Genomic DNA, 25,806 nt, shown 5'->3' with positions numbered 1-25,806 from the left:
TCTGCAAATTTTTTCATATGATTCTTACAGCAAGCCAGGGAGGCAAATGCCATTATTGCCATCATTTCACAATTGAGGAAACTGAAGTAGACAAAAGTGAAGTCATTTTCTCAGGGTCATACAGCTAGTACATGACTGAGTATGAATTTAAACTTAGATCTTCTTGAGCCAAGGCTGTCACTTACTATGGTATAAGAAATCATGAATAAAGAGAAGTTTGGAGGTGACTTATATGAACTCAAAGTGAAATAAGCAGAGCCATTAAAACAAACTACTCAGCAAATACAACAACACAAATGTAAAACAATTGCTAAAAAAAAGTGAACATAGGGAAACTTTAATGACCAAACTTGACCTCCATATATAAGATACCTCTCCAACTTCTTTGTAGAAAGTGGTATCTACAAGTATGGAACATTGTACATAACATCAGATTTTTATTTTTTTATATTTATTGGATTTGCTTTGTTTCCCCTCTTTGTCTTTTTTAAAAATTCTTTGCTCTAAGGTATAACTAGAAGAAAATGTGTTTTCAAAAGAAATTATAGCTATATAAATATATTAAAACATAAACTCCTCTTTTGACATTTAAAACTCTTTACAACCTGATCCTTTCCTATCTTTGTAGTCTTTGAACACATCACTGTAATTTTGAGCACACTAAATGGATACTAGGGGAGGAGTTAAATTTGACCATTTTATTTTATAACAGTTATGATGACCCCAAAGGCTGAATAAAATCAGTCCAATGGCCAGATTTGGTTTAGTACCCCTGCTCTGCTGAATGATTGAAATACTTTAGATTTTATCAGATTATAACCATTTTTAAGAGTTAGTAGAAAATACTGGCTTTTCAGAAGACATGGAATTGAATCTAGAAGTTACTGCTCACTTCATTTGTGGCCCTAGGCAAGCCAAATGTTTCTAGGCTTCAATGCAAAATTTCTAAAATGAAATGATTGAACCAAATGATCTCTATTGGTTCTCTCTATTCTAGAACCTACAAGCCTATGAATCAGAAGATCTGGGTTCAGTTCTAGATCAAAATTCACTAAATCTAGGTGCTTTTTAGAGGTGAATTAATTAAACATTTGAGCAAATATAGCAGGCAAATGTTGTTATGAATATTTAAATGGGAAAGTGGCAGGAAAAAAAAGGTTCCCTACCCTGTAAGGGACTGTTGTATGTGGGATTACTGTAAACTTTCATCACCTGGTGTCTTTGAGCACTGGAGCACTATTTTACTGGTTGATTGAAAAGTGCCATGGGAGTAGGGGTGGGCCAGGGACTGGAGAGGATATTTAAGCACTTTTATTTTGGTAAATAAACAGAGAACTTGTTTTCCTTGTCTCCTGCCCTTTCAACGTTCACCTGGGTAAGGATAAATTGGTCCAGAAAGGAATTCAACATAATGGTGCCAGAACAGGGACACAAAGGTGGAGATGTCTGAGTGGAGTTGGGGATAAGGATCAGCAGATACAAGAAAGAGAAATTCCAGGGGACATCCCAGAGCATAGGATTTTGGAGAGGTAACAGATTGATTGTTACCAGGGGGCTGATTTTAAGGAAGTTGGAACTAGGAGGTGTGAAGGAAAGCGAAAATAAATATTTAGCATTAAGGAACCAGTGAAAGTAAGAAGAAACAAATAAGTATTTAGCATTGAGGAACCAGCACTAAGTAGAGTCTCCAAGGCAACCTGTAGGGGATGGAGGTTCTTTCTCAGCAGCAGTCGGTACTGGTACCAGCACCATGATCGGCATGTGGGGTCCTGCTTGCTGTTCCTTTTGGCCGGTGCTGCCTACCTAATTGCGATGTGCATGCTGTCACTCAAACCCCTAAACCTATGAACAACTGCAGACTCCTTGTTGGTGCTGCCCACCCTGATGCTGACCCTCTAGCCTATGACAAATTTCACTCCAAAAGCCACAATGAATTTCACTCTGCAGCCTACAATCAAGCATGCCATGACTCTTGCTCTGGCACCAGAAAGCTATGAAGTACACATTTACTGCACTTCCTGTGTTGATAGCAAAAATGTCACATGCTATTGGACAGTTTGTAATGGTATTGACTACTGTTCAGAAAAGGCAAGAACTCCAAATTGTACTGTTGTTAACAACTCAAGTAATTTGAAATGCTCTCTCTCATTCTCTGCCACTCCCACCTTCTGCAGAGGGAGGGGGGTGGGAGAAGGGAAATCTTCCTTTTTCATACTTAGAAACTCAAACGTATGTCTCAGAAAACTTATTTTAGAAATCAAGGGACCCCCATACCTTCTTCCTGATTTGGGGAGGAGGGAGGGGTTGGACAATGACTGTTTTTCTTAGGCTATTGATTGGCAAGCTTCTTGGTCAATTAATTAAGAAAAAAGGGGAAGAAGATGTTTTTCTGGGACTGGGAAATTCAGATTTCATTTGTTAATGAAGCCTGTGCTTATGGCTAATATTTTAGTGTGTTATATATGTGTATTTAATCATCAGTAGGACATTTTACATCTCTCTAAAGGCCTGGAGAGGTGGGAAAATGTTTCTATATTCTGAGATCAGGGTATCAATCTCAGCTTGGTAAATGTGATACAAGAGAATTTTTTCTGTGTTTCTGTGTCTAAACTCTTGTGTGTGTAATTCAGATCTGAAATAGTTAGGTAAAGTTAAATGTTACTCCTTTTAATTTGAGTTTTGAATTTAATTGCTTAAAAAGGTCTAATTTAAGTAATTAATGTAGTTGGGATCTGAGCCTATCAGCTTATACCATTTGAAAGTTGGTAAGTTGCAAAGTTTGTGAAATGATTTCAGCTATGAGCTAAGCTTTTGTTAACCTAATATTGATTGACAACTGTATTCAACTTATGCTAATTGAAGCTTTAAGGACTTCCTGAACCCTCTACCCTTCAAGGGGCAGCAGGCTGGCCAGGAGTGAGGTGCCTCAGAGGACCCCCTCCTTCCTGCTGCCACCAGAGTTGGGTTGCTTGGGAATGCAGCTCAAAGTGGGGTAAATTTCTTTCTCTCAGGAGGCTTTATAAAGAGGGAAAGAAAAGGGACTCTACCTTGTGTTTAAAGAAAAAAGAGGGCAGCTAGGTGGTGCAGTAGATAAAGCACTGGCCCTGGAGTCAGGAGTACCTGGGTTCAAATCCGGTCTCAGACACTTAATAATTACATAGCTGTGTGGCCTTGGGCAAGCCACTTAACCCCATTTGCCTTGTAAAAAACTAAAAAACCCCCAACTATTTGAGTAATATATAGTCACTTAAGTTTTGTAACAAGTCTTGAGAATTTGTGTGTGTTGAGGAAATTATAATTGGGATAAATTGTATTTCAAGGAATTTGGGAATATTGAATCATATATAATCTACTGATTTCTTTTGGGAAAGAGATATTTGTACTACCTGATTTGTTTTGATGTTAAATTGATATAATTGTCAAACAGTTACCTATGTTATATAATCTTTGTCTCATCTATCATCACATGTTTATGGTAAGGAAAATATCACAAATCGTGACCCCCTTCTGGGATAAATCTATGGATTCATGCATAACATAATGATGGCAATATTATTTTGTAAAATTTAATAACTCATGTTAATTGACTTGAATGCTTAGTTGTTTTACTATTGTTTAATTGATATTTGGTTATACTATTTTTGAACTTTTGTTTATAACTTAGGTGGCATTCATTATGTAATTAAATTTTGCTTTATTATGTAAGGAATTTTGCTTCAAAAAAACAAAACTAAAAGGGGGATTATGTAAGGGACTGTATGTGGGAATACTCTAAACTTTCATCACCTGGTATCCTCCAGGTTGATTGAAGAATGCCATGGGAGTGGGAGTGGACCAGGGACTGGGGAGGATATTTAAGCACTTGTATTCTGGTAAATAAACTGAGGTCTTGGAGAACAGGTCTCCTTGTCTCCTCCACCTTCAGCTTTTGCCTGGGTAAGGATAAGGAAGTCCAGAAAGGAACTCAACACTATCCTCTAAGGTTTTTTGTTTTTGTTTTTGTTTTTGGTTTGTTTGTTTTTAAAAGCTTACATTTAAACTTACCATAGGAAGGAATATCAAAAGCTATTTATCAATAGCCACATGATTATTAATCCTAAATTTGTTCTCCCTTTCATCTCCCAGCATCCTGAATCATCTCTGGCCACTGGTCCCAGATGGTTCTGGAAGAGAAACTGAGCACAGCCCTGCCCCCCCACTCAAATCCAGTTCATCAATTCATGTGTTTGTCATGGCATTACCTCCCTGATGACATGGTCTTCTTCAAAAATGAAGGATAAATACTACTATTATTCTAAGAAACATATAACCTAGATGAGAACAATTCCTATTGCTCTGCTAAAAGACTGAAATATTTTAGACTTTATCAGATTTTAACTATATTTAAGAATTAGTGGAAAATATTGACTTTTCAGAAGACATGGAATTGACTGTAGATGTTATTGCTCACTGACTTTGAGACCCTAGGCACGATGCCTAATGTTTTTGGACTTCAAATGCAAAATTTCTAAAATGAAATGATTGGACTAAGTGATCTCTATTAGTTCTTCCTATCCTAGAATCTACAATCCTATGAATCAGAAGATCGGGGGTTAGTTCTAGATCAGCAATTTTCATTATTCTAGGAATCATGACAAAATACAAGTTATAGTATTTCTGAGTTTAAGTTTCCTAATCATTAAAAAGAATGAGAATAAAGAGCAACTCATAAGGTTGTGGTAACAAATGATATGTAAATGGTAGCTATAATTAAATTATGAGAAAGTGAGGTATTTTCTAGGATAGTGACTAATAAATCCTTGCTTTGAAGTGTGGCCTTAGAAAGGAAGAAGGGAAAACCACAGCAATAATATATCTTCAAGTCCAGAATTAGTATCAGAACAGTACAATGAAGGTAATGGCACATTAAATCTTTCATGTTGCCCATTACACCAAGTCTCCAAATGAACTCATTGGCAAAAGTTGTGTCAATATAGCTTACTGTCAAGTAGAGCTGATGGGATTATTGCTGAAACAATACAGTCAAATGCTTTTCCAGTATATTAAAGTATGATATTTCTATTAAAACTCAGTCCTTTCTCATTTCTTGCTGATTCATCTTGAGAAAAAGCTGTTTCTGGTTGTTTGATACACCCAGAGGCACAGCAGTAGAATATCATTTTTGAGGGGTTTTTTGTGAGACAGTTTTGTTCACAATCTTCCAATATTTGTTTTTTTTAAAAAATTCTTAAGAACTTCAACTAAATAATTTATTCTAACAGTTCTCAGACTTTGGGGTCTCACATCCCTTTTCGCTTTTAAAAATTAATGTGAGATATGATTCATAAGGAACTCTATTATATTAGTATTAATCAGTTTGATATAATTCCATAGGAATAAAATCCCCTAATAGGGGATTATAAAATTATAAACTGGGAATTGAAGATTGTAAATTCACTAGCTTAATTATGAAAAATAACTAGAAGGCGTTCAGTCTTGTTTTTCCTTGTTATGGTGACCAAGTCCAACTTGATAGAGGTGACTCAATTACATAGAAAGTCTCATGGCTTATTTTTGTACCTCTGACCTAATCTCTTTTGTCCAACATAAGCAGGTCACCCTCTAATAATCACTTAGTCAGTGGAGATGCCCCATGCTTCACCTAACCTGAGACTCCTGCTGATATACCATTTTTGACTGATACATCATTTTGGTCCTTGTCTATAAACCAATGGGATTCTGTACCTTATGTAGGCTCTCTAGAATGTTCAAGTATTAAATCTGGTATCAAGCCTTATTAAAATAAGATTCTGGAAGAAGGGGGCACCTTAGATTGTGAGAAAGTTCTGAGGTCCACTTTACTAGAAGGGAACATGAAACCTTTAATAAAGTATCATTGTGGGGCGGCTAGGTGGTGTAGTGGATAGCGCACTGGCCCCAGAGTCGAGAGTACCTGGGTTCAAATCTGGTCTCAGACACTTAATAATTACCTAGCTGTGTGGCCTTGGGTAAGCTACTTAACCCCGTTTGCCTTGCAAAAACCTAAAAAAAAATAAAATAAAGTATCATTGATTCAGAACTCTGCTTTAGTGGTTTTCTTACAGATTGGCCAATTATAATCACCATATTATTGGTGATTCAGAGGGGACAGAAAAGCATGGACCTCTACCTATTTACTCCAGAGAGCTTTTTGTTTATGTGTGATATGTCTATTGGTATTTACTATTTTGGATATAAAGTGTCTTAATCAATTGATTTATTTAAGCATCATTAAATTTCCGGCACTATACTAAGTAATTGGGATTGCCCCTGACCATTTCTTTCTGTCCCAACCAAAACATGAACTCTCCTTCCTCACTTTCGTCTTGTTCTTTGCCTGGGCCTCTTTTTTTGTACATATCTCCCTATTCTTAACATCAATTTTTTGTTTATTTCCCCAATGAGATTTAAGCTCTCTGAGATCAGGGTCACAGTGTTTTATCCAATGTTCACTGAATTGTCTTACACGAATAATTTGTTGTTGACTACAAAAACTTTGAAAACATGTTTTTTGAGGTCTAGTAAGTTACTTAACATGCATTTTGTGCTATGTCTGTCACACTGGACAGATTTGATATGTGATCTACCCTCTAATGCACAAAAAAATAAGGTTTGAGAGAAAATATGATTTTTGTTGGTGGCCATGTTGCTATATTTTGACACTGTCAAAGGTAGGTTCACTACTTCACAATCCCAGATTTCTGAATGCAAAAAATACCTCTTGTTCACTCCTTCACACATTTTGTTTCTATTTTCTTACTTCTTATAGAATGATTTCCATTTCTGCTGCATTGTTTTCTTGAAGGTCACTATTGAACATCAAATCAAATGGCTGTGTCCTAGAACTCATCTTTATTGACCTCCCTGAACTTTTCACACTGAGGTCCAGGTCTCACCTTTTAAAGCTCTTTCTCTTTTGTCTTCTGTGACATTGAACTTCTATATTTCTAATTTTTTTCTATATTATTCTACCTGACTTCATTTTCTTCTGTTGTCTCTTCTGTTGTATTCTTCTTTGGATCTTTTCTAGAAATCTCTTCATCATTATTTTTTTGTGGATCTCATTTTATTGTTCTCACTATTATTTTAATACATATGATTCCTAAATCTGCATATACATCTTTTCTGCTGAATATAATTTTTAAACTGTTGTCATACACCCAGAGGCACTTTCTTTCTAGTTCTGTCCCTGTTATTTTCTATAAATTTTTAGAGTTGTTTTGCCTCCAAATACTTCAGATTTCAGAAGCATTTAGAAACTCAATAAATAGAGCACAGAGCCTTGACTCAGGAAACCCTGATGTCAAACCCATCCTCAAACACTTCTAGCTGTGTAACTGTGGGCAGGATTTAACCTCTATTACCTGACAAAGGGATGCACTGGATCCATTGGAGAAGGAAATAACAGACCATCCCAGTATCCTTTGTGCCTAGAAAACTCAATGGACAGTATTGGCATGCTATGGTCCATGAGATCACAAAGAATCAGACATAACAACTTCGATTTTCACTGTGTCCTAATTGACAACCAAGAACTTGTATTGGGAAACTGAAGGGACTGTTTTTGGATCTATTTTTTTCTTTACCCATTAAAGACTACTATCGACTTCTCTGATTCTCTTTAAAATAATTTTAAGTTATTAACTAATGAAGTCACAATTGTGACACTAGATGGAGAGCTAAAATGAAATATATTCCTTCATTATTAGTGTGCTATTTTGGTTCTCTGGCAAGAAATCTCAGGGGCAAATTCCCTGGAAATGCTAAATTTTGACAGTAACTTGAGCTGACTGTTACTTGGCTAGAGACAGAACTCTAATCTAAATTCTGTTAATTAATTTTCTTCGAGCCAAATTTTGTCACATTTCACAAATTTGTTCTTTTCTCTTTCCTGCCCCTCCTCCCTACCCAAATCACATAATTAATCTATTTACTCATCAGAGGAATATAATGTTGGAGTTGTTAAACAGTTGTGAAAACTGCCTGCCTACCTTCATATTTCCTATGGTATAGTAACAAACAAGAATTAAAAATTACAGGTGATGAGATTACTGCTAATGTAAATAGAATTTTGAAAACATACAATAGAGTAGGTTGCCCATCAATGAATCTCCTTTCAAATTCTATTCTTAGTGCTGGCTTGAGAGTACAAGGAAAAGAAAAGTCTTCTTTTTCCTTTTTTCTTTTCTAGGTTTGACATAGTGAAAGAAGAGTGTGTTAAAAGTTAATATTATATACAGTAGTTTTATGAAACTAAGTAGTTAATAGCATCATATTTTCGTTATTTTAAAATTTTTTCTAAAATGACCTAGTCAAAAGGGATTTCTTTTTCCTTTCTCCTTCTCTATCAATTTCCCTCTTCCTTTATTATATTAAACAATGTCAGTTTTAACTGACTCCTCTTGTCATTTTGGTTTTTCTTTTCCCCTATAAAGGGTTTTTTTTATTCTTTCTCATCTTTGTCAACAGTCAGTGTGATGCTTCTCTGAGTCTCAAAATTGAGGCTCAAAATTTGTTGACATGATAAAATCATTGATATTTGAAGAGAGCATCATGTTCCAATTTTACAGATGAGGAAACGTAGACTCAGAGAATTTATGTGTTTTGGTGATCTATCCAGGGGGAAAGCCAGGAAGAGAACTCAGACTACCTTGTCTAGGACCTTTGCCCCTAAGCATTATGACAATGGACTATCTTTCTAAGTCTCATGTTCTATCTGAAAAATAATGATAATAACAACACTGTATACCTCCCAAGGATATCATAAGGCACAAATATTGAAATGCAAGCTGCTACTATTATTACTATACATAATTGGTCTTCTAAGAGAAATTAAGAAATATTAAAGGCATCCTTCACTTAAAAAGTATCTTTTTGGAGGTGGAATGGATGTGAAGACGGTCTGGATCTGTGATGTCATTAGTAGGGGGAATTCTTAGTGTGGAAAGTCCCTCTATTTATAGGAATTATATATAACTTTCTGTAATTTATAGTCTTTGAGAATAAATATTTGTTGACTAATTGTTTGGAATCTTTGAGATGCTAAAATGATTTGCCTGTTGTCATCTTCTATCAAGGGTAGGACTGCTTACCGTCCCCCCCCCCCCGCAGGTCTTTCTGGTTCCAGGGCCAGCTCTCTATCCAAAGTACCAAGCTTCTTCTCAATTCTTGTAATAATTTGTCTATAATTCATATCTATATATTATTCAAATTTTACTTAGTTCTCATCTTCCAACCATTCTATAAGATATATATATATATATATATATATATATTATTCCCATATTTCAGAAGAAGAAACTGAAGTTCAGAGAGACTGACTTGCCCTTGTTCCAAACCCAGTAAATAAAGGAGTTAGGACTCAGACTGCTTGATTTCCAGTCTAGATCCTTTTACCACACACCTTAATATTTCTCTATAGTATATTTATTGAAGGAGAATATTACTTTTTGAAATTAGAGTTTGGAAGAAAGTGACATGATGAAAAAAGTTTGGAGGTCAAGGGAGACTGTAATAAAAATGATTAGACTATCTGTCCAGTTGCTTTACTCTTTAGTCTCCTATGATCTAATGTGATCTAATGACTGTGGCCTTCTTGCTCTTCTTAGAATGAGACATCCCATCTCCAGATTCCATTGCTTTTTCAGTGACTGAACCCCATTCACTCCCTTCTTACCACCAACTCCTAACTTCTTCAAGACTCAGTTAAAATCTGCCCCCCCAACCCCAGGGAAAATAGGTTGAAGCAATATTGTAATGGGCTTAAAATGCCAGTTTTATTCGAATAACCATCTTATTTTCACACACACACACACACACACACACACATATTGCTCCATTGGAGCTTTCATGTTGGCCCCCCACTATCTCTATGTCTGATCATTGTCCCATCTCTCTCCAAGTCCCTATGGAATCTTTCACAGCATCCCCTCTGAATTCTAAGTAGAGAAAGAAAATAGGAAAAAAACCTTCTTCCTTATAGAGGAAGCAAATAGCAGGACGGAAAAAGAGAAGGACAATTGTGTACTAACTTTTTGTAAACAAATGGAGACTAAGATATTTTCACTAATACCAAATTAGGACATATGACTTGATTTCTGATCTTTCTCATTTCTTTTCATTTCAAAACTCTTCAAATCTCTTAATAACTTTTTAAAAACAATTTTTATTTTCAATTCTATTTCCTTAGTTCAAAGAAATATTTAACCAAGCATCAAGGTACTGATGATTAAAAGTAATTACAAGTAATTAAAAAATTTACCTTCTGAATTTTCATGTTTTAAAAAATCAGATGTTATTTCTTTTTTTTTTAAGTTTTTGCAAGACATTCATAGGGTTAAGTGGCTTGCCCAAGGCCACACAGCTAGGTAATTAAGTGTCTGAGGTTGGATTTGAACTCAGGTCTCCTGACTCCAGGGCTGGTGCTCTATCCACTGAGCCACCTAGCTGCCCCTGAGATGTTATTTCTTATAAGTATTTTAGGGTTAAATAATTCAACCTCTTTCATTTCACAAAAATTGGTTTTCTATATTATCCTCAACCTACCAAAGATATAAAGTCCTGGAAAAATATATACTGATAGAGAACATGCCAATTCTTTAAGAATGCTGAAGCCATCTCTTATCTGCATCAAGAATCTTTCTATATAATAAATAAACTCAATGGGAGAGAGAATAAAGAAGGAACAAAGTATACTAAAATGTCAGCAAAGAATTCCATGTTTTTTTTTGTAGAGAATAATTATGTATTAAGCAAGTAAAGTTCTTTTTTTGAACAGAAAAACTTAAATTACTAAGCTGTGAGCCTTTTCCTATATTTCAATTTCTGAGATCTCCTTGATGTGGTATCCTCTTCTAAGGGTGAGAATGTAACCTGTCCCTGGCAGATCTGTCCAATTTCCTTCCATCAGTTTTCCATAGAAAATTTAACCAGTATGACAAAAGTCTTCTAACAACTGTCCCTCTGTCATCCCTTGTTCTCCCTATAGAACCAACTTGCCATTTCTGATCAGTGAACCTTCTTGATATCTTACTACTTCTTAGAGGGAAGTAAATCTTAATAATATACTGCACACTGCTTATATTGTACTTGTGTTTCTTCCCTAAACCTTCCTTTACATAATTATGATGAATATAGGAATCCACTTATCTAGTACTTAAGTACTTTCTCATAAGCTTTCCAAAACAACCTATTTTTTAAAAAAAATCTTTTGCTTGTTTTTTTAACTCAAAAAAATTAAAAAGCATTTATTTTCTCTTCTTCACAGGACTTACCCCCCCCCCCATTCTTCAATGGAAGAAAAAGAAAAAGAAAAATCTTTGTAACAGATATGTTTAGTCAAAGCAAAACAAATTCCCTCATTGCCTAGATCCAAATATATATCTCATTCTTTAGCTAGAATTCATCAGTTCTTTTACCACTGAATCATGATTGGTCACTGTAGTGATCAGAATTCTTAAGTCTTTCAAATTGTGTTTCTAATATTGCTGTCAGCCCCTGCAATTCATGTCTTCCTCTGTTTCTGTGAAAACATGCCTTTCAACATTTCTTAAGATGAAATAATATTTCATTACATACATATAGCATAATTTGTTTAGTCATTCCCCAGTTGATGGGTATTCCTTTAGTTTCCAGGTTTGTTTCTTTTTTTTGCCACTATAAGAAAGACAGCTATAAATATTTTTATACATATGGGTCCTTTTCCTCTTTTTTTGATCTTTTTAGAGTATAATAAATTTAGTAACCACCTGTTTTCCAGAGGGTAAATGATGGTGTCTTAAGAAATATATATTAAAATTGCTGGAGTAGAAAATCAAGTATGAAACTTCTAAAGACTTTTTTGGGGGGTGAGCAATTTTTTTTTCTAAGTTATGTTTGATGAGTTTTAATTAACCTTTCCAGTTACATTTTGTTATGTGCTGTTTAATCTTTAAAAAATGGAGTTATCTTCCTTTTAGAAAAACACCAAACACAGATCTGGCTATCTGATCTGTCTTTTTCTATGAATTTTTAATTGTTATTTTATCCATGGTGGAATGTCAATATTGTTCTCTTTTGAGAATGGAGACCAACACATGACATCTGTTAAGAAGTTGATTAAACAGACAAATCAAAGATTTCTAGCATGCTAAGAGATGTTCTCTTATGATTAAAATGAAATTTCATTGCCAGTAATTTGAACAAAGGGGGGGAAATGCCATAATATAACCAATGCCAGATGGCAGAATTTCTAGTATAGGAATAGTTTGGTGCTTTATAATACATGAAACAAAAAAAATAAAAGTTTTTAAATAGCCTTTTAAAAATCATTTCTGACATGCTTTTTTATTGAGCCAAAATATGTGATATTCTTGTGCATGTAGTGAATCCTTGAGCAGTGGAATTATAAAGAACAAATCTAACTTTAGAGTTTAAGTTAAATATGTTTCATGAGTAGTTAGTGAAGAAGACTTCCTCAAAAAAAAAAAGAACATAATACTATAATAAGAGCTAAGTGTTGCTTGAAATAGCATATTTAATAGGATAAAACAAATGAGTGGAAATTTACTTTGAAAAAGTCAAGGCAACTGGGAATCTCTACCTGTTTTACAAAACCAAATACCAGCCTATCATTTAAAAAAGGGAATGGCAGTGCTTTTTATAAAAATAAAAGTCATTTGCTGAAAGTTGGGTGTTTTTTTTACATATACATATCAAAATTAGCAGTAGGTTAACTTTCATTGTTTTTTGAGAATTTTTTTTTAACCAATTATAGTTGGTGGTCAATTCAATTCAATTCCTCTCAATTTAAAGGTACTATTGAATGATCTGAGGAAGCTTCTCTTACAAAACAACCTTGGGTCTGGATATTAACTCAGGATTTTTCCAGTTTCATAAAATATCTTGGTGAGAGACAGTTCATTAGTTTGAAGGACTAGATTTAGAATCCAGTCAATCAACTTTGTTTTTTAAATGCCTAATGTGTTTTAAAAATTGTGCTAGGCATGGAATACAAAAACAAAAAAATCTCTGCTCTCAAGGAGCAGGAGGATTGCATGTAAGAGGAATAGTTGAGAAGATGATATTTTCATATAAACACAAAATATATGAAAAGTATAGCTTTGAAGTTGGGGAGAAGCATTAGCACCTGAAAGAATCAGGAATGCCTCATTGAAGGTGATCCTTAAGCCAAGCTTTGAAGAAAACTAGGGATTCTCAGAGGAGAGAAAAATGTTTTATTTAACACCTCTTATACACTAGACACTGTGCTAAGCTTATTTCATTTGGTTCTCATAACAATCCCAGGAAGGAAGTGCTATTATTGTCTTCCTCATTTTCCAAGAGAGGAAACTGAGGTAGACAAGGGTTAAGTGAATTGCCCAGGTTATACAACTAGTAAATATCTAAGACTGGATTTGAACTCAGGATGTCTAGGTTTCCTAACTGTCTTAAGGGAGTTGAGGAGGTGAAGAAGGAAGATAGTATTCCAGGTATGACTTTATGGAGCCTGTGTAAAATCAGGCAGACAAAGAGATAGAATGTTGTGTGTGAGGGACAGCAGAAGGCCATTTTTGGCTAGACAGCAGCATATGTGAAAGGGAATGATGTGTGATAACCTCGGGAAGTTATGAAAAAAGAGAACTGAGTTCAAGTTCATCCTGGCCATATTATATGTATGACTCTTTGCAAGCCATTTAACCTCTGACTGTCCCAAGCAACTGCTTAAGAAGGTCAGTTTTAGATGAATGGCCAATTTGCCATTTGGTGAGGGTAGTTTCCACACCTGGGAGTAACTCATTTCAGTTAATCTCTCACAGACCTGAGGCCTGCTTGTGGGGGGTGGGGGTGGAGATTCTGTTTTTTTATTCTTATGAATTTCTTTTTGGGGAAAACAAAACAAAAAAAATCATAGCAAAACAAAATACTCCTCAATTCAACCCTATAATAATTATTTCCTTACCATAAACATGAAATTAGTTGTTCTTAAAGGTGAATTTCCTTTATTGACTCTAGGAAACCCTCAGGTTTTTTTGTTTGTTTCTTTGGGTTTTTTTTTAGGCTTTTTTGCAAGGCAAACAGGGTTAAGTGGCTTGCCCAAGGCCACATAGCTAAGTAATTATTAAATGTCTGAGATCGTATTTGAACCCTACTTCTGACTCCAGGGCCGGTGATTTATCCACTACGAATCCTCAGTTTTAACACTAAAAAACCCAGCAAAGTAGAGTGGATACACACATAGTGTGTATAGATGCATAACAAATGTTTGCTGAACTGAAGATTGCCTTCAAATGGCATATTTTTCTCTGAGTTTTTAAAAGTTTCCTTTTTCATTCATTTGTTTGGCCCTACCCTCCTAAATAACATTTTTTAAAATTTTATTTTTAAAGTTTTTATTTGAGTTTTATAATTTTCCCCCTAATCTTACTTCCCTCCCCCTATTGATCCAAATTGAAAGTGATGAAAGAGAAATCATATCCTTAAGGAAGAAACATAAAGTATAAGAGATAGCAAGATCAGACAATAAGATGTCAGGTTTTTTTTTTTTCTAAATTAAAGTTAATAGCCCTTGGTCTTTGTTCAAACTTCACAGTTCTTTCTCTGGATACAGATGGTATTCTCCATTGCAAAGAGTCCTAAATTGTCCCTGATTATTGAACTGATGGGATGAGCAAGTCCATCAAGGTTGATCATCACCCCCATGTTGCTGTTAGGGTGTACAGTGTTTTTCTGGTTCTGCTCATCTCATTCAGCATCAGTTCATGCAAAATCCCTCTAGGCTTCCCTGAATTCCCATCCCTCCTGGTTTCTAAGAGAACAATAGTGTTCCATGACATACATATACCACAGTTTGCTAAGCCATTCCCCAATTGAAGGACATTTACTTGGTTTCTAATTCTTTGCCACCACAAAAGGGCTGCTGTGAATATTTTTGTACAAGTGATGTTTTTATCCTTTTTTCATCATCATCTCTTCAGAGTATAGACCCAGTAGTGGTATTGCTGGATCAAAGGATATGCATATTTTTGTTGCCCTTTGAGTGTAGTTCCAAATTTCTCTCCAGAAAGGTTGGATGAGTTTGCAGCTCCACCAACAATGTAATAGGTCCCTGATTTCCCACAACCCTTCCAACAATGATCATTATCCTTTCTGGTCATATTAGCCAATTAGAGAAACTTTAATTTGCATTTCTCTAATAATTAATGATTTAGAGTAATTTTTCATGTGACTATGAATTCTTTGATCTCCTCATCTGTAAATTGTCTTTGCATATCCTTTGACCCAAATGGCATATTTTTTAGAAATTTTTTTCAAAAACCAGAATTAGATTTTCAGAACCAGAAGCAGAAATGAAACATTGAAATTGTGGAATATATGATAGGAAAGAGTATAATAAGCTTTGGGGATAAAATAAAAATAGTATAAAAATTAATTTTTTTATCTACATTGAAATTAGATATTTTCCTAAACATGATAAGAATTTGATAAATCTGTGTTAAATTTACCCGTGAAAGTGAAAGAATGTCATGGTTTAGGTAGGTTTTCAAACCAACAAATAAGTATTGTTTTGCTTCATCCTTCAAAAACTAGAGCATTTAATTAGTCATGCTACCTTACCTCCTTTTTTGAGGTAGATTCAGCATTCAGATTAAAGTAGATATTCCTGTACCCTTTTTAATTTTAGCTGATAGAGAAAAAGAATCTTTTTCTTGTATTTTTTCAGGGACTTGCTGACAATTTTGTTTAGACTCTCATAAAATAGATGGGGACTCTAAGTGGTACCAATAAGTACTGAAGACTCGGGTATACAGTACAAATAATCAATGGGGACAGATTTGTTGAAATAAACCCTTTTAATTTCTGCAGAAGGAATAAATGAGTAATGTTTGTTAGAACAGTGAATTTCATATTTTGAAAAAAGTTCCCTAATGGCTGTTTAGTTAGAGTAGGTGACCATACCTTCATGTTCTGCTGACCTTTTCACAATTGTGGCTTGTTTGGGGCAGGGAAGTGAGAGAATGAGGGCACTGAGGAAAACTGTAAAAAATGGAGATATGAATTAAGGATTGTGAGTCATCCCTATAATATGTCATCTAGGTGGTTCAAATTCTGTTATAATTAATTACTGGCTGGGTGGTCTTAGACAATCCACTTAACTGCTGACAGTCTTGGTTTTCCATTCTGTAAAATGGGGATGATATTCTTACTTCAAACCTGCTAGTGTTTTTTTGAGAATTAAATAAGATAATACATGTAAAACACTATATAAATGCTAATTCTTATTATTATCATTAATAGTAGGAGTAGTACCTGCAAATACCAATTCAAAGAGAAATTCTAATTGAGCCCCAAATCATATCATAAGCAGTCAACCCAAATTGTATGTATTTCCTCAAAACGCTTATAGTATAATCTAGAAAGGACTGGAGAAAACTTGACCTTCCTTTGAATGCCATCTATTGAATATCTTACCCCATATTTTTCTATGATCTTTCTATGGTATGTGCAGCAGCATTCTCATTTGATGGAGGTGGTACTGGCAAAGATTTACTTGTCCTATATTTGAGGTATGGTGAATAGTGGAAGTCAGGGAAGAAGTAATAAGTCTAGTGAGTTGAAGAGATCTATTAATGGTAAATCTAGCAGAGAGACAATCACACTTTCCTCTCTGTCTAGTTTCAGAAATTTAACAACACTTAAGGTATTTTATAAATTCCCATCAAAGGGTCATTTTTGGCTTCTCCAGACCTTTTTGATTCATTGATATTTAATGATGAATGAGCCCTATTCATCTAGAAAGGTCATGGTGTCTTGTGAGCCTCTTTTATGCTTTGTTTTTTAGGACTTAGTCATTCCCACCATTGTTTAATTACTTAAAATCTTAACCAAGATCATAACTATTTAGGAAGTATGTACTGAATGTCCAAGACACTTTTTTGTCTTGAATTTATACAAAAGATCAGGTGTAAGGTTTCTACCTTGAAGGAGTTGAAAAGTTGCAAAGTCAAATTTTCCATCGACCCTCCATGCTTTATTACAGAGCAATTCTAGCCACAAGGGAAAAATTATTTTTACTGTATTATTTTTGAATCACTTGACCCTTTAAATGCTGAAGGAATCATGGATTAGAGGTATTAAGGTAGGGCTATAAGGGAGTTTAATTGTTGACAATTATTTACATATTGATGGATATGGATTTATTTGTAACTGATCTCTGCCTCTAAGTTTTTTTTATTTGTAAAATGAGTAAATTAAGGCAAAGATTGCTTCTAATAGATTGGAAAGAGAAGTAGGTTTTGAGTCGGGGGTTTGGGTTAGAATAATACTAGCTTTGAGCCTCTGCATAAGTCACCCAGTACCTAGTTTATGGGGAAGCTAGATGGTGCAGTGAATAGAGGACCTCCTGGAGGCAGGAAATCTTATCATCTTGAGTTCAAATGTGACTTCTTACAATAAATAGCTCTATGGCCCTGGACAAGTCATTTAATTTTAGTTTCCTCAGCTGCAAAATGGGGATATTTAATAATTGTATCTGTCAGTGTTATGATTATCAAATGAGGTAATACTTGTAAGGCATTTATCAGTGTCCATTACATAGTATGTACTTAATAAATGTTTATTAATTGATTAAACAATTAAACAATTAAACTGACTAGATATTGAGCTAGAAAACTACTATGGTCAGTTTCCTTCTAATAACCTTATACCCCAAAGTCAGTATTATTTCTAGGGAAAAGTTCAGGCTAAACCAATAGGTGGAGGATCAATTAATGCAGGTATGGGGAAACATCTAATCTATGTAAGGCTGGAGAAATCATTTGGTCTGAAACTGCCAAGGCAACTATAGGAGGGACTTAAAATTAAATAAACCTAAGAGTATTTGGGGAGTGAATTAATTAAATATTTGACCAAATAGAGAAGGGTAATTTTTAAGCTGATAATTTTGTATGGCCCTCGAATGATACTATAACTGTCTAAATGACCCTTGATGGAAAAAAGGTTCCCCACCCCATGGGGCAGGGTTAGCGGAAACAGGCAGAACACTTGAAATACCATGATAGTACACTGGTATACCCACTGAATTAATTCCTTCCTCTAAGAATTTTGTTCATAGTATTTTCCAATTCTTCTCATTATTCCTTTCCAAGCCTACCTCCTCTCTTGAGGCAATCCTTGTCTATACAGCAAGTCACACTGATTTCTTCCTACTCTAGTCCTCAGTTTACCTCCCCTTTCTTCCCCTCCTTCTGCCATGTCTGACATCCAGAATTGGTGTCTTCTTTTTCCCATTTCAGGGTTTATAACTTTGCTATCTGATAACTACATCTGCAAGGATACTCTCCTCTTGATTCCCAGATGTTAATATTGCTCAGTGGGATGGCACTAGAATCCAAATACATGGAGTCTTGGTGCTCAAATCTATAGTGGAAGATTTCAACCTCCTCCAGCTACCTCAATTTACAAAATTGAAATGCAAGCTGCCTTCTCTATGGCCATTTTCCATTGGCCACTCAAAATGATCCACAGTCTGTTCTTTCTTGATTTCTATTTCATTCATTCACTTAGACTTAAGTATCCAGTCACCCCAGTTCACATACATTCACACACTGAATCCTGCCACATTATCTTCTGTCATCCCTGGTCCTACTGATAACCCACTGTCTTTTGTCACAAAAACATACAAGAGCAAGCTAATAACCTAAAATGATCAAAAACATGTCTTAATACTTTTATTGCTAAAGAGATAGGAGCAGTAATTAGCAAATGAGGACAGCTGAACAAACACAATGTCTTCAGTCCACACAGCTGTCTGCCTCCCCCCGGGGGTTCTCAAATCTAACAGGGTTGTACATATGATTAATGCCACATAATCCAACACTTAATTATATTCACATCCATATCTGTTATCACATCCCATTTCAAACACACATACACTGAACTTGAATATCCTTCAACCTGTGCTTGGCCTTTTCATGCTTATCTGGACAGCTAGATTTTGGTCTTCTGTTTGGCTTCTGGTGTACCACAAGGATCAACTGTTGTCTGATGTGTTTATTACATGCTTTACTTCTTATCTTTTCACATAATTTGTTGTCATTTAGTTATTTTTCAGGCATGACCAACTTTCCATAACTGCACTTGGGCTTTTCTTGGCAGAGATACTGGAGTGTTTTGCCATTTCCTTCTCCAGCTTTTTTTTCACAGATGAGGAAACTGAGGAAAACAGCGTGAAATGACTTGCCCAGAGTCACACTGTTATTAAATGTCTGAGGCCAGATTTGAATTCAGGAAGATGCCTCTTTCTGACTCCAAACCTAGCACTCATTTGCACCATCTGGCTGCCCTTTCATATGATATGCTGCTCCTAATTCATTTGCTATTTCTGTCCTGCATAATTTCTCTTTTGTCCTTTCCCAGAGAGATTTACACATGAATATTTTCAATGGACAATGATCTTAATTGAGATTCATCTCTAAAAAGTTTAGCTTGTTTTCTGTATTTTTAATTTTTTATTTCTTTGTACTGTTCTGCAATTGTATAGTAGAAGTCTTATCTTCACTTTTAGGTCATATAGCCATAGAAGGCAAGTATCATGTTTATCTTATCCCTCTCTTGTGTGCCTAATAGTGCTTATTTGGCACAGCTATAGGAAGTAAAACCCTTTTGTTGATTAAATGACTAATGTGGAGCGTGAAAGAAGGAGTCATCAAAACAGATTGAGAAAATAGTAGTTTAATGAAAATAATGGATGAATTGCAAAGAAGTTCTCATTTGAGGGAAATATGAAAACTCAAAGTTCGATTACAAGTGTTTGGGAATGAGCTGTGTGTGTATGTGTGTGTGAGAGAGAGAGGGAGGGAAGGAGAGAGAGAGAGAGAGAGAGAGAGAGAGAGAGAGAGAGAGAGAGAGAAACAAATGGAGACAGAGACAGAGACAGAGAAACAGAGATCGGGGTTACAGATATATATTTGGGTGTTATTAATGTATGAATGACTCTTGAAAGCTTGAGAATGAGCCACTAAATAGTGTTTTATCTCTTTACCCCATCCTCAATTATGAAACTCAATTTGAATTTCTTTATGTTGTTAAAAAGCTAAATTATATGTCCTTTCTTAGTTCTGATTACTTTTTTCACTAGTGATTCTTATAATGAACCCAAATAATCAGTGTGCCTTATTTGTACCTTTGGGCAGCGAAACTGATGTCATTTGTTATCTTCTTTATTTCAGAAAAGCTGTACAACTCCAGTGGACGAGAGTTAAGACGAGCTCTTTTCTCCTTGAAACAGATATTTCAGGTAAAAAAAAAGATTTGACTTAATTTTCTATTGGAGAGTGTTGATATGTTAGCTATAATGCCCAAAGAATTTAAGGCAGATAAATCTGTTCTCCATTCTAGGAAAAAATAGGAAAAGTTGTTTGTAATTAGTAAAGAAATGCTTATTCAAAATTGAGAATGTCAGTCTTATGGAGGCAAACTACTCCCTATTCTCCCATGCTTAGAGCAAATAATTATGGTAGGTCAGGTTCACCTAAAAAGATTTGATCTCATACCCATATTTGAGAATCTAGTTTTTCTGAGGACATCCAACAGAGGCATGTCTGAAAAGGCATGAAAAATTCTGTCAGAACAATGTACCTCTACTGTTTACTCAAGACCATTTACTATTGTCCACCAAATTCTATTGCTTCAAAACTTTTAGTGACTCCCTATTGCCTAAAAAGTCTAAATTCCTTAGTTTGTCTTATTCAAGTCCATCTATAGTATTGACACCAACCCACATTTTGAACTTTATTTCACATTACCTTTCTATGCATGCTCTCTCCAATCAAAAAGCCCCATTCTTCCTTGTCTCTTCTCATGATTTTTGCCTAAAGTTGTAAAAATCTTTCTTGTTCTTCAAGGCTCAAAAAAAATGTCATTCCTCTGTGAAGACTTTGCACACACTAATTGAATATATTTCCTCCTTTCAACTTCCACAGTTTTTATTTACTTCATCATTTGAATGTGAACTCCTTAAGAACAGAGACTATCTTAGATTTCTGTTTGACTCTAGTGTCTAGCAGAGTATTTTGCATAGAATAAACATTTAATAAATGCCTTTCCCTTCATTCATTAATTTATATTTATGACTCATCTCTTGTGATGTTTTTAGCTATAATTTTTTCTTTTGTAATTGTCTTATCCCCATAGCTATTTTATTTTTCACCTTTTCTTTACATTCTTATTTAAAGTTTTGAGTTCCAAATTCTATCCCTCTCTCCCTCATTCCTTCCCTTCTCCACTCCCTGAGACAGCAAGAAATCAGATATAGGTTTTACATGTGCAAGTATGTAAAGTATTTCCATATTAGTCATTTTGTACAAAAAGACTCAAATAAAAGAAAAAAATGAAAGAAAGTGAAAAGTAGCATGCTTCATTCAGACTATATTTAGATATCAGTTCTTCCTCTGGCGATAGATAATATATTTTATCATTAGTCCTTTGGCACTATTTTAGATTATTGTATTGGTAAAATAGCTAAGTTATTGAGTTCTAATTGCTGTTACTCTGTACAATGTTCTCCTGGTTCTATTCACTTCACTATACATAAATTCATATAGGTCTTTTCAAGTTTTTCTGAAATCATCCTGCTTGCATCTCTTATAGCACAATAATATTCCATTAGAATCATATACCACAATTTGTTTAGTCATTCCTCAATTGATAGACATCCCTTTGATTTTCAATTCTTAGCCACTACAAAAAGAGCTGCTATAATTGTATATAATTGTACAAATAATTCCCTTTCCCTTTTTTTTGGATATCTCCAGGAAATAGACCTATCAGTGGCATTGTCAGTCAAAGAGTATGCACACTTTATTAGTGGTTTGGGCATGGTTCCAGATTGTTTTCTGGAATGGTTGAATCAGTTCACAACTCCACCCCATAGCTATTTTAATAGGCTAATTATGGGCAGGAACCATGTCTTACTCATCTTTTTATCCCAGCAGTGCCCAACAGCACAGAACTCTGTGATTTCAGCAATGTGACCACTTCTGATCGGGTAGATTGCAGCCTATTATACCATTTCATCTTATGTGACTTTTACCCAACTTTGCTCTTAAATATTCCCCTTTCTGAAAGCCTTCTCTAAACTATGGCATTGTATAGATACCAAGGGAGCATTGAGGTTAACCAGTAGTTATCACTGACACTTGCTACTTCACCAGAATATTTACTTTTCAAGTCTGCCATATATTTTAGATTATCCTTTATAGTCCTCCTTAATTCTTCATTATTAATATGTTGTGTCATACTCATGCATTGATCTCCACAATATCTTTCAGATGATTTGCAATATTAATTCTTTGAAATTGAACTAGTCTACAGCTCAAAGCTGTATGAGCTGAATAGAAGAATAGTGATTTTTTTAATTTCAGGAAGAGGTCTGATGTCAATTAAATCACTCAATATTTTCTTCAAAGCAATTCAGCCTGTTATCTTCTTCCTGATTAATTATAGGCCCAATTCATTGTCTATCCACAGTGCCTGTACTGAGTGTTCTGATGGATTAGTTTTTATGATTCTATTCAATGTTATTTTTATCTGGGTAATAGACATTTTAATAGTTTTTGAAAGGCAGTGGGGTTAAGTGACTTGCCCAAGGTCATACAGCTAGGTAATTGTTAAGTGTCTAAGGTTGGATTTGAACTCAAGTCTTCCTGACTCCAAGGCCAGTGCACTTCCTTCTTCACTAACTGCCCTGATAAGACATTCTTCATTCAGTTTTCCATGTGACAGATTAAACTGATTGTGAAATTCCTTGGTGATTCTGTGCAGTGATCTGGACCTTGTTGTCTTATACATTTTTTTTTATGCTACTTGTGATTTCAGTGTAGGTATAGGGAATCCCAAGTGAGGAAACTCCCTCTACCAATTCAGATTTACAACTATTTTGCATCTATAATCTTATAAAACTTATTGGGACAATAAAAGGTTAAATGACTTACCAACTGTTTCAGAGACATGATTTGAACCCAGGTCTTCCTAACTCTGAGGCCAGGTTTCTATCCAATATGTCATCCTATTTCTATAATTATTAATTTGCTTTAAATATTTTATATTTTAGTTGAAATCTTAAGCAACTTTAATAACAATATTTCATTTTTCCAGTATCCTGGAAAAATTCCTGATGGGCAAATATTGTCATCCCTACAGAAAAGTCAGGTTAACAACCAATATTCATTGAGTAAAAGATAGATCTCCTGAAGTCAAGATTTCAAATTTCTAAGCCTGGACCACCCCAGATTCTAACCAAAATAATTTATTGACAGCAATGAGACACAATAAAGTAAAATTAACCTATGTAGTATAGGTGTGTTTTTTCTTTCCAAAGATATTCCTTTGTCATGTGCTAAAAATTGTATACAGTATTAATGATGATGATTAGCTGGAGATATTACATGAGAGGACTAGTCATTACTTTTGCACAATGAAGCCATGTGTGATTTGACATTTTAGTTAAGGCAATAAACATTTGTTATATGCTTGGAAATACTTTCTGACTAGACATGAGCTCATCTAAATGTTCATTTTTAACATATGGTGGTGGAAAGGGATATGGATGGAGAGAAAATTATTTTTTATTTCCTTTTTACTTATGGGTGTAAAGTAATTTTCCAAAAATTCATGATATCTTCCCATTTTCTCTTTCTCCCAAAGCCATGATTATCTCAAATAACTGAATTAAGCACAGATGTCTTTTCTTACTTTTAGGTCACTGCACAAAATTTTCCCCCCACCTGAATAACATATTAGAGCTTTCCCTATGGTTTTTTGGTTCAAAAGGTGATGTCATTAGTGCCTACCCAAATTTAGCCCTAGTTCCTCATCCATGTAATTTCAAAAATATTATAGACTTCAAATAAAGGTTTTATTCCATGTAGGGCCAGAAGAATTAGGCTGGTTTTTTCAAATTATTTTTCCCTTTTGGAGATAAACCATAGTTACTGACTATTCCTTTAACACCAACCTTCCATTATCCCATTAGAAGTACTAGTACTTACATTGGTGAGGTTTTTATTTTTGCTTTGTTGTTATAACTTTTGGCCAAATGCCTCAACTTTATCCTGGGCATATTTAAATCCAACATATGGCCTTATACAGGAAATATACAGAAACATAAAAAGAGAATCCTAGACTGTAAATTTAGAGTGGAAGGGATCTTTAAAATTATGCAGTCCAATATTCTCATTTTTTTTTTATCATTAGTATCATGCTCATTATTATACAAATGCTGGTTTCCCATCTAACTCAGGCTCTAAGTTCAGGGCTACTCACAGACTTGATCCCTCTTTTGATAAATAAGGGAGCTTTGACCTACTTCATTTGCAATTTGGGCTGTTTTGTTCCTTCTTAGGCAAGTTGGCGTGGGAAGCCCATCATATTAATGAGAAGATAGTGTAGCACCCTTTCAGCAGAGCCTACTTTAATTCAGAATTCCCATGTGTAAGAGATTCTTCCAGCCTCAACCTCCCTGGTAGTTGGGATTATAGATGTGTACCACCTGTGATACAGCTCTCCTTGAAAAAAACTGAGACCTTCTTTCATTCCCACCCACCTCCCACCCCTGCCACTCCCCAGTGTTATTTCCAGGGCAACACAGATGGATAGTGGCAAAGCACATATTTGAAACTAGGTCCTCTGATGAAAATGTATAATTTTTATCAAATTACTTGCTTTCTCAACAAGAGTGATAGGGAGGGAGGGTTGGAATTCAGAATCATAAAAAATGAAAGTTAAAATTATTTTTTGTATAGAATTGAAAAAAATAAAATATTAAAATTAGGAAAAAAGAAACTAGGTCCTCTGACTTCAAATTGAGCACTTTTTATTATATGTCACTGAAATCTTTTTTTTAATAGCTAGCTATTTATCAGTTAACTAAACAGACAAACCCACCTTGAAGAGCACTCAGAATAAACAGCTATCCAGAAACATCTTCCACATCAGCCATAGCAACTGTAATTGCCATCTTCATAATTGTTCTTTGGGTTAAGGCATTGTTTCTAGAAATTCACTGTTAAACATGTATAAATTTTCACAGATAGGAGGATGGATCCACCCTGATTGACATGTCAATATCATGTCAGCTTTTACCCTAAAAATTAGAAAGGCCTTGGTTAAATAGAACAAAGGATCTGAATTGTTGGAAAGGAAGTAAAGGATCCCCAAAAGATCAATTGATGCTACCTAAGAAAGACAGAAACCAGTGGGGTGAGTCAGACTACATTTTGTGTTTAGGGTACAACCCATTGTCTCCTAGTCAGTTTAACACCCTCATCTGAAATTTCCATATGTGCAACAGGAAGAGATTGACTCAAATGATCCCTATGGTTGTGTACAATTCTCAATTCCACCACTTAGTGGCCCTGTGAAACCCTGTGAGGTACAAGAATTCCCTCTACAATGTTTTTTATAAGTGGTTACCCAGCTTCTGCTGAAAAGCTACTGATGGTTGTAAATTCATGACTTCATAAGACAGCCCATTCTCTTGTTAGGAAGTTTGAATTCTTAATCATTTTCTCCTTGTGTAAAACCCAAAATCTGTCTTCCTGTCACAACCATCTCTTCCTAGAACTCTTCATTATAATCACACAGAATAAATCTATTCACTTTTTTATGATAGCCATTCATATATTTAAAGACAGCTATTATGTAATATACAGTCCATAAGTTACCCTATAGTGGGTTCTTAATATAAATAAACATCCTCAATTCTTTTAACCATTTTTCATATGCCATGGTTCCTAGTCTCCTTTCTATTCT

General features: G+C 34.9%; 1 protein-coding gene across 8 annotated transcripts in view; it reads left to right on the top strand.

The window, feature by feature from the left end:
* FHOD3 (formin homology 2 domain containing 3) overlaps window positions 1–25,806 on the top strand; it is a 740,814-nt gene that overhangs the window by 360,033 nt on the left and 354,975 nt on the right. For all 8 annotated transcript variants that reach the window (XM_074203815.1, XM_074203820.1, XM_074203819.1 and 5 more), the window contains exon 4: window positions 20,226–20,293. In XM_074203815.1, the coding sequence (XP_074059916.1) occupies window positions 20,226–20,293 (68 nt within the window). The remainder of the gene's footprint in view (window positions 1–20,225; window positions 20,294–25,806) is intronic.

Source organism: Macrotis lagotis, chromosome X (assembly GCF_037893015.1).
Source record: "Macrotis lagotis isolate mMagLag1 chromosome X, bilby.v1.9.chrom.fasta, whole genome shotgun sequence".
NCBI classification, from domain to species: domain Eukaryota; kingdom Metazoa; phylum Chordata; class Mammalia; order Peramelemorphia; family Peramelidae; genus Macrotis; species Macrotis lagotis.
The sequence above is the reverse complement of the archived record's forward strand: the minus strand, read 5'-3'. Positions and strand labels throughout refer to the sequence as shown.